Below are 12,932 nucleotides of genomic sequence, written 5' to 3'. Positions count from 1 at the left end.
AATCTTTCCCAGCATCAGAGTCTTTTCCAATGAGTCGGACCTTCGCATCAGGTGACCAAAGTATTGGAGCTTCACCTTCAACATCAGTCCTTCCAATGAATGTTCAGGGTTGCTTTCCTTTAGGAATGACTGGTTTGATCTCCTTGAAGTCCAAGGGACTCTCAAGAGTCTTCTCCAGCACCACAGTTTGAAAGCATCACTTCTTTTGAAAGCTCAGCCTTCTTTATGGTCCAACTCTCACATCTGTACATGACTACTGGAAAAACCATAGCATTGACTAGACAGACCTTTGTTGGGAAAGTGATGTCTCTGCTTATTAATACGCTGTCTAGAATCCTGAGCAGTGCCTGAATCCTGAATCCTGGTAGTGCTGCTCATCAACTGTGTGACCTTGTGAAAGTTCACTGGCTACTGTGCACTGCAGTTTCAGCTGTGCACTGGGGACAGCAGGATTCCTACTTTGTAAAGTATTCTGAGGATAGAGTGAGCTAAGCTCTGTTTATATCAGCATCTTCTATAAGGAGACCCTGAGATGAGGATGTTCCTCTGCAGGTGACTTATTAAGGAAGTGCCCCCTAGACAAGACTGTTGGGGGAAGTGGAGGGATCAGGACAGGGAAAGGAGGAATCCAAATAAAGTCCGTGCAGGGCAGCGAGCTCTGGAGTGTAAGTTACACCTAAGAGTCTCCCTACCCTTGGGCACAAGGGTGCACTTTCTTTTTTTAAATATTTTTATTTACTTATTTATTTGGGTGCACTGGATCTTAGTTTCAGCATTTGGGATCTTCGATATTCATTGCAGCATGCAGGATTTTTAGTTGCAGCATGTAGGATCTAAGTTCCTTGACCAGGGATCAAACCCAGGCCCCCTGCATTGGGAATATGGAGTCTTAGCCACTGGAGAGCCAGGGAAGTCCCCTGAATGTGTCGTTAATTTAGCTCCCAGAGTCTTGAATTGCTGGGTGACTTAAATAATTGCTCAGATGGTAAAGAATCCTTTACCAAGGCAGGAGGCACAGGAGACACAGGTTGGATCCCTGGGTTGGGAAGATCCCCTGGAGAAGGAAATGACAACCCACTCGAGTATTCTTGCCTGGGAAATTCCATGGGCAGAGGAGTCTGGCAGGCTACAGTCCACGGGATCCCAAAAAGTTGGACACGACTGAGGGAGTAACAATACAACTCCCGGCTTTTACCTATGTCTGAGAATCTCTTCAAAACACTTAACCTTTTAGTTTTTCAAACCACTTCTCCAGCACTCTTGGACTGTGTCTTAACAGAGCATTTGGAGCAGGGAGAACTGGTATTTCTCTTTTATAGATAAAATGACACTTGGAGACACTCACTCTGGGCCAGGCCTGTTGTGAGTACTTCACGTAGATTAACAGAGGCAGCCTCACAAGAGCCCCTGAGATGGGGCCACCACATGACCCCCATCTGCAAGTCAGAAAACAGCCACCAGGTCAGCTGCAAATGAGTCCAAGTAACCTAGCCCCAGACTCCCAGCCCTTGACCATGTGTTCTCTGACTGCTCCATCCTACAGCCACCAACACCCATGAAGGTGACGGATGGCGAGTTCCCTGGTGGCTAGTGGTTAGGATTCTGGACCTTCACTGCCATGGCCCGGGTTCAATCCCCAGCCTGGGAACAGATCCTGCAAGCCATGTGGTGTGGCCAAAAAAAAAAAAAAAAAAACTTTCTTTGGGAATTCCCTGGTGGTCCAGTGGTTAGGACGGGCTGCTTTCACCCTGGTGGCCTAGGTTCAGTCCCTGGTTGGGGAACTCAGATGTAGGTGGGTCCCAAATACAGATTTCCTTTCTCTGGCCCTCGTGCTTCCCTGCCCCCATCCCACTTGAGTTCCACTCATCTGATTTCTCCGGAGTGGAATGTGCCCCACCAAGGATTAAATTGGACAGGGAGGCCTGGCGTGCTGCGATTCATGGGGTCGCAAAGAGTCGGACACGACTGAGCAACTGAACTGAACTGAAGCCCCTGATACTCCTGCCCCGGGGCTTTGCAGTATGGGGGCTTGGAGAGCAGACAGCAAACATTTTTGTGGCTTTTTCACAGACTCTGCCTGCACCTGATTTCAGCACCCCCTCCCCTATGCAGACAGAGATACACACACACACACACACACACACTCGCTCTTGCATTGTGTCTAAGGTGTGGTTTTTCTGGAAATGTTAGTCATGTCTTCTTGTTCCACTACCCCAGGCCCAGGTCCCACCTCACAGCAGTTGCCCAGGAGTTTTGAGAGAAGGATACCCAGCGCCCAGAACCCTCAGATGGCCCTGTGATTCCCCATCAGCAGTCTGGGGGCCTGGCAGTCAGGACTCCAGCTGAAGAATCTCCTTTAAGGAACAGGGAGTGTCTGGAGAAATAACTGACTTGATCAATTTCAAACGCAGCTGGTAGTCGCTATTTTCACTGCTGTGCAGCGTTCCATTACCTGTCACTCTCAAGGTTTATCTATTCATCCTACTACTGACGGACATTTTGGCAGTTTCCAGTTTGGGGCTATTACAAATAATGCTGCTATGAACATTTTAAAAATATTTATTTATTTAGCTTTGCCAGGTCTTAGTTGCAGCATGCAGATTCTTTGCCATGAAATGGAGATGTGAGATCTAGTTCCTTGACCAGGGATCCAACCCACGCCACCAGCATTGGGAGAGCAGAGTCTTAGCCACTGGACCACCAGGGAAATCCCTGCCGATGGTTTAAGCAGGAGCGGGAGGTAGACTCACCTGCTGGTCCCTCTCGCCCCTCTCTAGGCATGTCAGAGCGGGAGCGGCAGGTGATGAAGAAGCTGAAGGAGGTGGTGGACAAACAGCGAGATGAGATCCGTGCCAAGGATCGGGAGCTGGGGCTGAAGAACGAGGATGTTGAGGCGGTAAGCGCTGAGCCCCACCTGCCATGTCCACCCCTGGCCAGTAGGTACCAGCAAGGGACTCCACCCTCCCCTCCGAAAGCTCCCCTTCTCCCGCTCGGTCTCACTCCATGGGCTCCATGATGTAGGGATCCTGCCCTGGCTTGGTGGGCCCAGCCCTGAAACAGTCGCTATGGATAGGCCCCTCAGCCAAGTCTTCACTGGAACAGTAGGAGGGAACATGGCAATGCCCACGGACCTGACTGATGCCACACACTGAGGAAGTTCCAGAGCCTGGTCAGCCTTTTTCTGACCCTGAGGCTTCCTCCAGTCCACCCTTTCATGGCCTGGCATTGTCCCGGCCCCTCCAAAACCTATACTTTGTCTCTGCTTAAATTAAAAAAAGACACCCCTTTCCCAAAGCATGTTACTTCCATCTGTTGAGAAATTGTCATAATATACTAACAAGACCCTTATCTTTCACCTGTCATAAAATTGTCATAGTAAATATATACATTGCCCATCTCTGGCATCAACAGAGTTGTAAGAATGTGAACAAATTTCAAGCAAATCAAAGCGTGTACAGTGTGAATGGCATGCCTGTAGACGGTTTGCCCTTGTTCAGTGCACAACGTGAGCTACTGTACGTGGTGGCCTCGTCCAGTGGGCTTTCTGTCTCTACAGCTGCAGCAGCAGCAAACCCGGCTGATGAAGATCAACCACGACCTCCGGCATCGCATCACAGTGGTAGAGGCCCAGGGGAAGGCTCTGATTGAACAGAAGGTAGAACTGGAGGCAGATCTGCAAACCAAGGAGCAGGAGATGGGCAGCCTGCGGGCGGAACTTGGGAAGCTGCGAGAGAGGCTGCAAGGCGAACTCAACCAAAATGGAGAGGAGGAGCCTGTGGTGAGTGGGAAGCCGGCCTCTGTAGGCTGGCTCGAGGTGGGCCAGGCTGCCTTGCTTTCGCCATTACACTTGAGGGAAATGGGAGGCCCAAAGAGAGCCAGCTTCTAGCCAGGAGACACGCAGCTGGGCAGAGGTAGTACTGGGCCTGGAACCCAGGACTCCCAGCATTCTAGCCCCAAGTATCCAGCTCGCTGGTGGTTACTGGGCATCTGCTATTCATTCATTCATTCAAATAATTATTGACTATGTTGTAGGCATGGGGGATGAAATGGAGACCGGGTTTCTGTCCACATGGGGCTTACAGCTAGTATGAGAGACAGACATTAGACAGATAATCACATAATATACCATGCATGCATGTGTGCTCTGTCGCTTCAGTTGTGTCCAACTGTTTGCGACACTATGGACTGTAGCCTGACCCTATGGACTGTAGCCTGACTGTTTTCAACCCTATGGACTGTAGCCGGCCAGGCTCTTCTGTCCGTGGGATTCTCCAGGCAAGAATACTGGAGTGGGTTGCCATGCCCTCCTCTAGGGGATCTTTCCGGCCTAGGGATTGAACCTGCGCTTCCTGCCTCTCCTGCAATTGCAGGCAGGTTCTTTACCCGCTGAGCCACCTGAGAAGCCCTAATATACCATATGACCCGGCAATTCTACTTCTAGGTATATGTCCAAGAAAACTGAAGATATATGTCCACCTAAAGACTTGTACACAGGGATTTCCCTGGTGGTCCAGTGGTTGGGAGAATGCCTTCCAAAGCAGGAGACAATGCAGGGAGCGATCCCTGATCAGGAGACTGAGGTTCCACATGCCACAGGACATCTAAACCTGTGTGCTGCGAGTACTGAGCCTGCGCGCTCTGGAGCCCATGCGCCACGACTACAGAAGCCCACACGCTGCATCTAAGACCCAACACAGCCAAATGCAGGAATGTATTTTATAAAGGCCTGTACACACATGTTCATAGCAGCACTAGTCTCAACAGCCAAAAGGTGGAAACCACCTACATGTCCATCAGCTGGCGACTAGATAAACAAAATATGGTCTGTCCACATCGTGGAATATTACTCAGCCATAAAAAGGAATGGAATACTGAGACATGCTGCAATTTGGATGAACCCCAAAAACATGCTAAGTGTAAGTAGCCAGACAAAAGGCCACATGTTGTATGAGTCATTTGTTTGAAATATCCAGAATAGGCAAATCCATAGAGAGGGAAAGAAGACGGATGGTTGCAGAGACTGGGAGAGGGGAGAATGAGGTGTGACTTCTAATGGATACAGGGTTTCTTTGAGGGCGATGGAAATGTTTCTGGAATTAGATAATGGTGATAGTTGCACAGCCTTGAATGCACTAAAATGTATTCTGATTTTTATACTTCAAAAGAGCGGATTTTATGGTATGTGAATTATATCCCAAAAAGCAAACCAGCAATTTATGTTAAAGGAGAGCCATAGTGCCAGAATGCCCCAACTGCATGGACTCGAGAGCCAGTCTGCTTCAGTTCATATCTACTCTATTCCATACTTCTGCCATGACTTTAGAAAATTATTTAGCCTCTTCGCATTTCAGTTTTCTCATCTCTAAAATGGGAATACTAGGGAGTTCCTGGTGGCCTTGTGGTTAGGATTTGGTACTTTCATTGCAGTGGCCTGAGTTCAATTCCTGCTCAGGAAACTGAGATCTCATATGTCATGTGGTTTGGCAAAAAAAAAAAAAAAAAGGGAATACTGATAAGAGTTCTTACTCCCAGATTGCTATTATGAGAATTGAATGAGTTAAACATTTAGAGTGTTAGCTGTTATTATTACCATGATAGTCTGAGGGAGTCAAAAAGGCTTTGCTGAGGAGCTGATGGAAAGAATGAGAGTGAACTAGGTGAAGGGGTTGGCTGTACAAAGGCCCCGTGGCAGGGGAAATTGCAGTGCAGTCAAGGAAGAATAAGAAAGAAAGGGTGAGGGACTTCCCTGGTGGTCCAGTGGTTAGGACTCTGCCCTTCAAATGCAGGGGGCAAGGGTTCGATCCCTGGTCAGGGAACTAAGAGCCTACATACCACATGGCGCAGCCAAAAAGAAAAAAGAAAGTCAGGATGGCTGGTGTGCAAGCTGACAGGGAGGGAGAGGGTCTGAATGAGGTCAGAGAGGTTGGCAGGGGCCAGTGCTGCAGAGTGGAGTTTGGCTTTTATCTGCAAGCACTGTGCTGGGCGCTGTGGAGGTTTGAGGAGCTTACAGCCCAGTACAGGAGGCAGTCTTGGACCCCAGCAGCCACACTCAAGGTGGGACGGGATTGTCTTCGCACTAAGAAGCTGTCTCTGTCTGGGTTCCCTCGAGGCAGAGCTTGAGAAGAGAAATGTGGGCAGGAGGTTAACTGGGGAAGTGATTGATCTCAAAGACCAGAGAACTGACACAGGGAAGGAGGAAAAGGGAATTTGAGGATGTGTCACTGAGGTTGCCACAGGGAAGCTCAGTCCCTCTGGGACCTCAGAGAAGACCTCCCAGAACAGTCTTTCTGGAGGAGAAAGTCTTAGAGCAGTGATCTACAAATGCCTGTCCCTAATTACTAAGAGAAGGTGGGGTCCCCAGGGGTGTTATCCCTCCCAGTACTCCCATGCAGAACTTATGGAGCAGAAACTGGGGGGAAAATGGAAAGACAGGGCACTTCCCTGGTGGTCCAGTGGCTAAGATTCCAAGCTCCCAATCCAGGGGGCCTGAGTTTGATCCCTGCTCAGGGAACTAGATCCTGCATGCCGCAGCTAAGATCCCACATGTGGCAACTAACACCCAGTACAGCCAAATAAATAAATGAAGTAAATATTAAAAAAAAAAAATGGAAAGACATCCAGTGTGTGCTCGAGGTGGGGCTCTGTCCACATGAATGGAACCACACCACAGCTGCAGCGGAAATCTGGGTGGGCCCAGTATGTGACCCAGGGCACCAAAGGTATCTCCCATGTGGATGTGCCCCTGGGATATTCCAGGAACATAGAGATGGGGCAGTTAATCCTGATGGGGGTGGCGTGGAGTTTCATGGACCAGCTGTTGCTTCAGCTGAATGTCAGTGATAACAATGCTAAGATGTTGGTAGACAGATGTAGAAGATGGATATACTGTTTCAGAAAAGTGTAATGAACTGTTAGAGAAAAACTCAGAGCTTCCCATTTCTTCCAGCACATATTTTTTGACTTTCCAGTTTGCAGGCACTGTGCTGGTCTCTTGGGTTCCAGGTGAGGGAGGTAAGATAGACGAACTTGCCATCAGGCTGGCTCAAGTCCCAGCAGAGTCATTAAGTATCTTGTGAATCTGGGCCATACACTCCTAGGTTCTTTGAAGGACAAGAACCTGCGAGATACAGATAGGGAGGAAGAGAGAGAAGTCTTAAAAGGGAAACTGGAGTAGAATCTTTTGGCTACAGGTGACAAAAGCTTAACTTAAAATGGTTCAAGGATTAAAAAAAAAAAGGAATTTGGGACTGTGTAACTAAAAGCTTTGAGTTAATGATGGCTTCAGGTATAGCTGGTTCCAGGTGCCCTGATGACGCTGGCAGGAATTTGTTTCAGTCCTTCTCTCTGTGTTGGTGTCATTCTCAAGCAGCCTCTTGCCATATAGTGGCCCCTAGTACTCAACCAGCTTTGCAACCGCAGTGGAAAGAAATTGCTTCTTTCTCAAATTCTCAGCAAAAGTCTCAGGAACCTTCTCATGACCTCACCTGAATCCATCACTGTGGTCTGAGGTCTAGATTATACATGTTGTCCATTTCTGAGCACATGGCTCTCCATGAGGGTGCCAATCCAAGCCACATGCACGGAGAGTAGGAAAGAGGAGTTTCTCCAGAGGAAAGCTGCCGTGACCCAGCCCAGAGACGCGCAGGCCAGGCAGGACAACAGCTGTCGTCAGTGTCAGAGTCCGGCTTGAGAATGGCACACACAGAACTCAGAGCAGTGAAGGCTGTGGATTCTTTCACAGGGTTTCAGCAGGGGAGTGGCAGGATCAGCTCTGAGTTTATGGCGGACAGTTGAACAAGGAGATGATGGCAGCCATGACTGTCAGGAGCCCTTGGCAGTAATCCAGGCAAGAAAGGTGAGAGCTGGACCAAGTCGATAGCCTTGGGATGGTGGGGGCGCCCAGCAGGCGAAGCTTGGGGTAGTCACTCCCTTCCACCTCCCCTGGGTCCCCCTTTCAGCCTCCTGAGCCCCATGAGAGCTCAGGCTCTGTCTCTGGCTGGTCCAAACCTGGGTCCTGAGGACATCACCCCTAGCCACAAGACTAGGAGCACTGTTCCAGATCTCTTTCGGACAAGGACATTTCACACCTCCTTGGCCTGGCTGCCGGTAGGTTTCAGTTTCCTTTCTGGTGGTGGGGCAGAAACAGAGGAGTAAAATCCAGTAGCAGTTATGACTAACCCACTAAGCTTCTCTGCAGCGTCTGTTCCTGAACTCAGGGTGTCTTTTGAGGGCTTGACAACATCCTTTGGAGTTGAGTGGCGTTCAGGATGCTTGTCACTCAAACAAGGAAGCTGCAGGTAGTGGTGGCTTCGTCACCTGCTGCCGTGTGACTTGGGGCCCGTCCATCTCTTTGGTAATAGGTTCTTATCTGACAAAGGAGGGACATGAACTTGACTTGATTCAGTAAATCTAAAAGTTAGCATGGCTGGCACTAAAAGGAACAAAATGGGGTCATTTGTAGAGACATGGATGGACCTAGAATCTGTCATGCAGAGTGAATTAAGTCAGAAAGAGAAAACAAATAGCATATATTAACGCATATATGTGGACTCTAGAAAAATGGACAGATGAACCTATTTCCAAGGCAAGAATAGAGACACAGAGGTAGAGAACAGACATGTCGGCACAGGGTGGGGGAAGGGGAGGGGGGGACAAATCGGGAGATGAGGACTGACATATGTACACCACCATGTGTAAAACAGATAGTAGTGGGAAGCTGCAATATAGCACAAGGAGCTCAGCTCGGTGCTCTGTGATGACCTGCATGGGTGGGATGGGGATGCTGGGAGAGCGGTCCAGGAGGGAGGGGTGTATATATACAAACAGCTGATTCACTTCATTGTACAGCAGAAACCAACACAATATTGTAAAGCAATCGTACTCCAATATAAAAAAAGTTAGCATGGCTGGATAGAGGGTGGTGATCAGAGAAGGGCACAGTGAATTCGGAGTGTAGAGGAGATGGCCATGCAGGGCTTCAAGGCCTTGAGAAGGGTCTGTGGGCTGGGTAGGATGTCCAGGGATGGAATGTGGGGCAAGAGGAACAGCATAAGCCAGACTAGAGACTGTGCAGGGTGAGGCTGGGGTGGTAGTTAGTCCTGGCACCAGATCAGTGAGGGAAGATGGGAGCTATGCAGGGATCCAGAGCTGGGGAAGAATCAATTCTTTTTTTTTTTTAACTTTTATCAGAGTATGTACTGTGCTGTGCTTAATCGCTCAGTTGTGTCCAGCTCTTTGCGACCCCGTGGACTGTAGCCCGCCAGGCTCCTCTGTCCATGTGGATTCTCCCGGCAAGAATACTGGAATAGGTTGCCATGCCCTCCTCCAGGGGATCTTCCAACCCAGGGATGGAACCCAGGTCTCCCGCATTGCAGGCGGATTCTTTACCAGCTGAGCCACCAGGGAAGCCCTTATTGGAGTATAGTTGCTTTATAATATTGTGTCTGTTTCTGCTGTACAGCCCAGTGAACCAGCTATATGTATACATGTATTCCACCCCCCGACCTTTTTTAAATTTCCTTCCCATTTAGGTCACCACAGAGCATTGAGCTATACAGTATGTTCTTATTTATCTATTTTATACATAGTATCAATAATGTATATATGTCAATCCCAATTTCCCAATTCATCCCAAACTCCACCCCATCCCCCTCAGTATCCACACATTTGTTCTCTGTGTCTCCATTTCTGCTTTACAAATAAGATCATCTGTACCATTTTTCTAGAGTCCACATGTATGCGCTAATATACGATATTTGTTTTTCTCTTTCTGTCTTACTTAACTCTGTATGACAGACTCTAGTTCCATCCACATCTCTACAAATGACCGTTTCCTTCCCTTTTATGGCTGAGTAATATTCGTTTGTATATATGTATCACATCTTCTTTATCCATTCCTGCGTTGATGGACATTTAGGTCGCTTCCATGTCCTGGCTATTGTAAAGAGTGCTGCAGTGGACACTGGGGTGCACGTATCTTTTTGAATTACGGTTTTCTCTGGGTATATGCCTAGAGGAATCTATTCTTAACATTGCCTCTTGATTCATATGATTCTTTCCGAGATGTTATTGCTGTCATTTCAGTGTGATCTCCAGTAGGCAGGTCTCTTTGTATATTTTTATAACATATTTATTGAGAGGTAATTCACATGGTATACAATCCATCCATTTAAAGTGTACAGATAAATTTTTTTATTTTTTGGCTGTGCCATGTGGAATCTTAGTTCCATCCAGGGATCAAACCCGCACCTGCTGCATTAGAAGCACAAAGTCTTTAAAAAATAATATTTATTTATTTGGCTGTACAGGGTCTTAGTTGCAGCATGTGGGATCTAGTTCCCTGACCAGGGATCAAACCCAGGTCCCTTGCATTGGGAGCTCATGGTCTTAGCCACTGGACCAGCAGGGAAGTCCCAAAAGGGCAAAATCTTATCCACGGGACTTCCTGGGAAGTCCCCAGGTCAGTGGTTTTTAGCATTAAGTATATTCACTCTATTGTGTGATCGTCACCACTATCTAGAACATTTCCATCAGCCCGGAAAGAAACTCCCTACGCATTAGCAGTCACTCCCCATCTGCCTCCCCCAGCCCCGGCAACCACTCGTTTACTTTCTGTTTCTGTGGATTCGCCTCTTCTGGACATTTCATTGAAATGGACTCATGCACCATGTGATCCTGACTGCCTTCCTACTCAGCATGTTTTCTAGCTCATCCAGCTTCTCACAGTTTAACTGATGGCTGTCCTGCCTTTGACAGTTGGACATATAAACCCTAAGAAAATGAAGTCGGCTTCTTGTCTAAAGGACTTTATATAAAACCAGTAAGAAAACTTAAAGTTAATAGTACCTCCTTGATGTCAGTGTCTCCGCCTTTTAAGTTATGATTTCTTAGTAAGTTGGGGTTTTGTTTGTTTGTTTGTTAACTTTTTATATTGGAGTGTAGCTGATTAACGGTGTTGTGATAGTGTCAGTGTGAGTCTGTTTCTAGTTGTTTGTTTGTTTTTAAGTGTACAGGAAAAGCAAAGAGGGGCCTGATGGCTGGCCTGTGAACCAGGGTTTTGGGCACTGAATTTATCCATGGTAGCCCGGAGCTACCAAGGGTGACCAGAGCACAGTCATTCCCCACTGCTGGGCCAGGGTTGCTCAGAAGTATGTTCCAGGGACCTTGGGAGCACAGGAAGTGATCTTGCTAGACCCAGGCAGTGGTGTGGTGAGGGGAGCATGCCCAGGGGGTCAGGACTCAGGATGGAGGGCCCTGATGGAGGGTATTGTCTCCCTAAGGCCTCTGGACAGGCCCCATTGCTTGTCGGCTGGTCTCTTGGGCCTCCCTGGGGAGTACCTGGGGCCTCAGGCATCTCCCTCAAGCTGTGCCCAGAGAGCCTCAGGGGACCACAGACAATCAGCGATAACCTGAGCTACCTCTGTGGTCCCTCATGGGGTAAGTCTAGAAGGCTCGCTGCTGATGGACCTGATTGCCATGTTGGGAAGAGCCTTGGCCATGTCTCTCGAGGACTGGGCTGCCCAGGGCACTGCAGCAGTGCCTGGTGGCCTCCGGAAAAGCTGAAGCCCCAGTCTCATCCTCTTCTGCACTTCCAGGAGGCACTGCCAGAAGTCTGGACTTTTTTTCCCACACCTGTCTCGGCATCCCTCAAGCATTACGGGGATCAGGTTGCTCCTCTGATAAAAGAACTGTCTTTTTGCCAGAGATAAAGAACTCAGGTTCTGAGCAAGCCCTTTGGTGTCTTGGGTGAGGACAACCCATGGAGGTGAGCAGGGAACTACCATACCCTGAAAGCCTGTATTCATAAGAATGCCTGATGTAGGCGTGGGAAGACCCCTTAGAAATATTAATGGGTTTTTTAGGGCTCGATGGGGAAACAGGGGCCTGGAAAGGAGCGGGCAGCTTGCCCAGAGCCCTCTGGGAAACTGAGGGGTTGGGACGCCTCCTGAAGGGCTTTATGTCTTCCCCAGGCATGTGGTCATCTGTCAGCTGGCACTTCCCAGAGACAGAAAGAGGCAGGGGACTTGCCCAGCGAGTGTAAGAGCCTGGGTTGTTTGAAGGAGGGGCTGGAAGGGAGTGTGTGAGCCTGAGATCTCTGTCTACAGCTTTTAACACCTATGGCATCTAGGCAGAGAGGGGAAAAGGGGAGGTGAGTGTGCAGCCCTGGAAACAGCGCATAAAAGGACGTAGCTGCCACACAGCGCCAGCCCAGTGCTGCCATGTACACTCCATGTGACCTAGTTTTCCAATGTTTTTCCCAAAAGGAAGCCCGAAACCCAAACTTTAATGTGAAACCTCCTGATCTAAAACAATTGGCAACTACTTCAAAGGAGTTTTAGAACACAGAATCAAATAAAAGGCAGGTGGGGTGGAAGTGGGGCCACTGGGGTGGGCCCAGAGTTCTTGGTGAACTCCTACACATCCCTCAAGACCCTGTGCACAGAGACCACATCTGCAGTAACATCTGTGGTCCTCCTCAGAATTGATGTCCTTGCACCTTTCATTATATTATCTTACAAATTTCTATTTGTGTGTATCTTTCCTCCACCTCCACCTGTCTGATTCGTCTTATTAGCTCAGTGACCAGCAGGCACAAAGTTGGTGCTCACTCATATTAAGTGACTGTTAGACCTGGGTTTGATCCCTGGGTTGGGAAGATCCCCTGGAGAAGGGAATGGCAACGCACTCCTGTCTTCTTGCCTGGAAAATCCATGGATAGAGGAGCCTGGCAGGCTACAGTCCATGGGGTTGCAAAGAGTTGGACACAACTGAGCGACTAACACACACACACACACACCTCCGAGGATGCTCTGTGGTTAACCTGGGCAGAGGAAGAGAAGAGAACTGCCATTAGTGAGTGCTTGCTGTGTATTAAGCATTTGCTCTACATGGTCTTGGGTAGAGGATACTGTCTGAATGTATGGTCATCAGGT

At 48.6% G+C, this 12,932-nt stretch overlaps 1 protein-coding gene across 7 annotated transcripts in view; it reads left to right on the top strand.

Moving 5' to 3' along the window:
- RILPL1 (Rab interacting lysosomal protein like 1) overlaps positions 1-12,932 on the top strand; it is a 42,615-nt gene that overhangs the window by 14,157 nt on the left and 15,526 nt on the right. For 3 of the 7 annotated variants that reach the window (XM_044930272.2, XM_044930271.2, XM_044930273.2), the window contains exons 3-5: positions 2,778-2,896; positions 3,557-3,778; positions 7,742-7,855. In XM_044930272.2, coding sequence (XP_044786207.2) covers positions 2,778-2,896; positions 3,557-3,778; positions 7,742-7,855 — 455 coding nt within the window. Of the gene's footprint in view, positions 1-2,777; positions 2,897-3,556; positions 3,779-7,741; positions 7,856-7,958; positions 8,034-12,932 lie in introns of those variants that run through there. The other 4 variants (XM_006041406.4, XM_044930274.2, XM_044930275.2 and 1 more) reach the window with 2 other exon arrangements.

This window comes from Bubalus bubalis, chromosome 17 (assembly GCF_019923935.1).
Source record: "Bubalus bubalis isolate 160015118507 breed Murrah chromosome 17, NDDB_SH_1, whole genome shotgun sequence".
NCBI lineage: Eukaryota > Metazoa > Chordata > Mammalia > Artiodactyla > Bovidae > Bubalus > Bubalus bubalis.
Note: the sequence above shows the minus strand (reverse complement) of the source record. Positions and strands in the feature narration are given on the sequence as shown.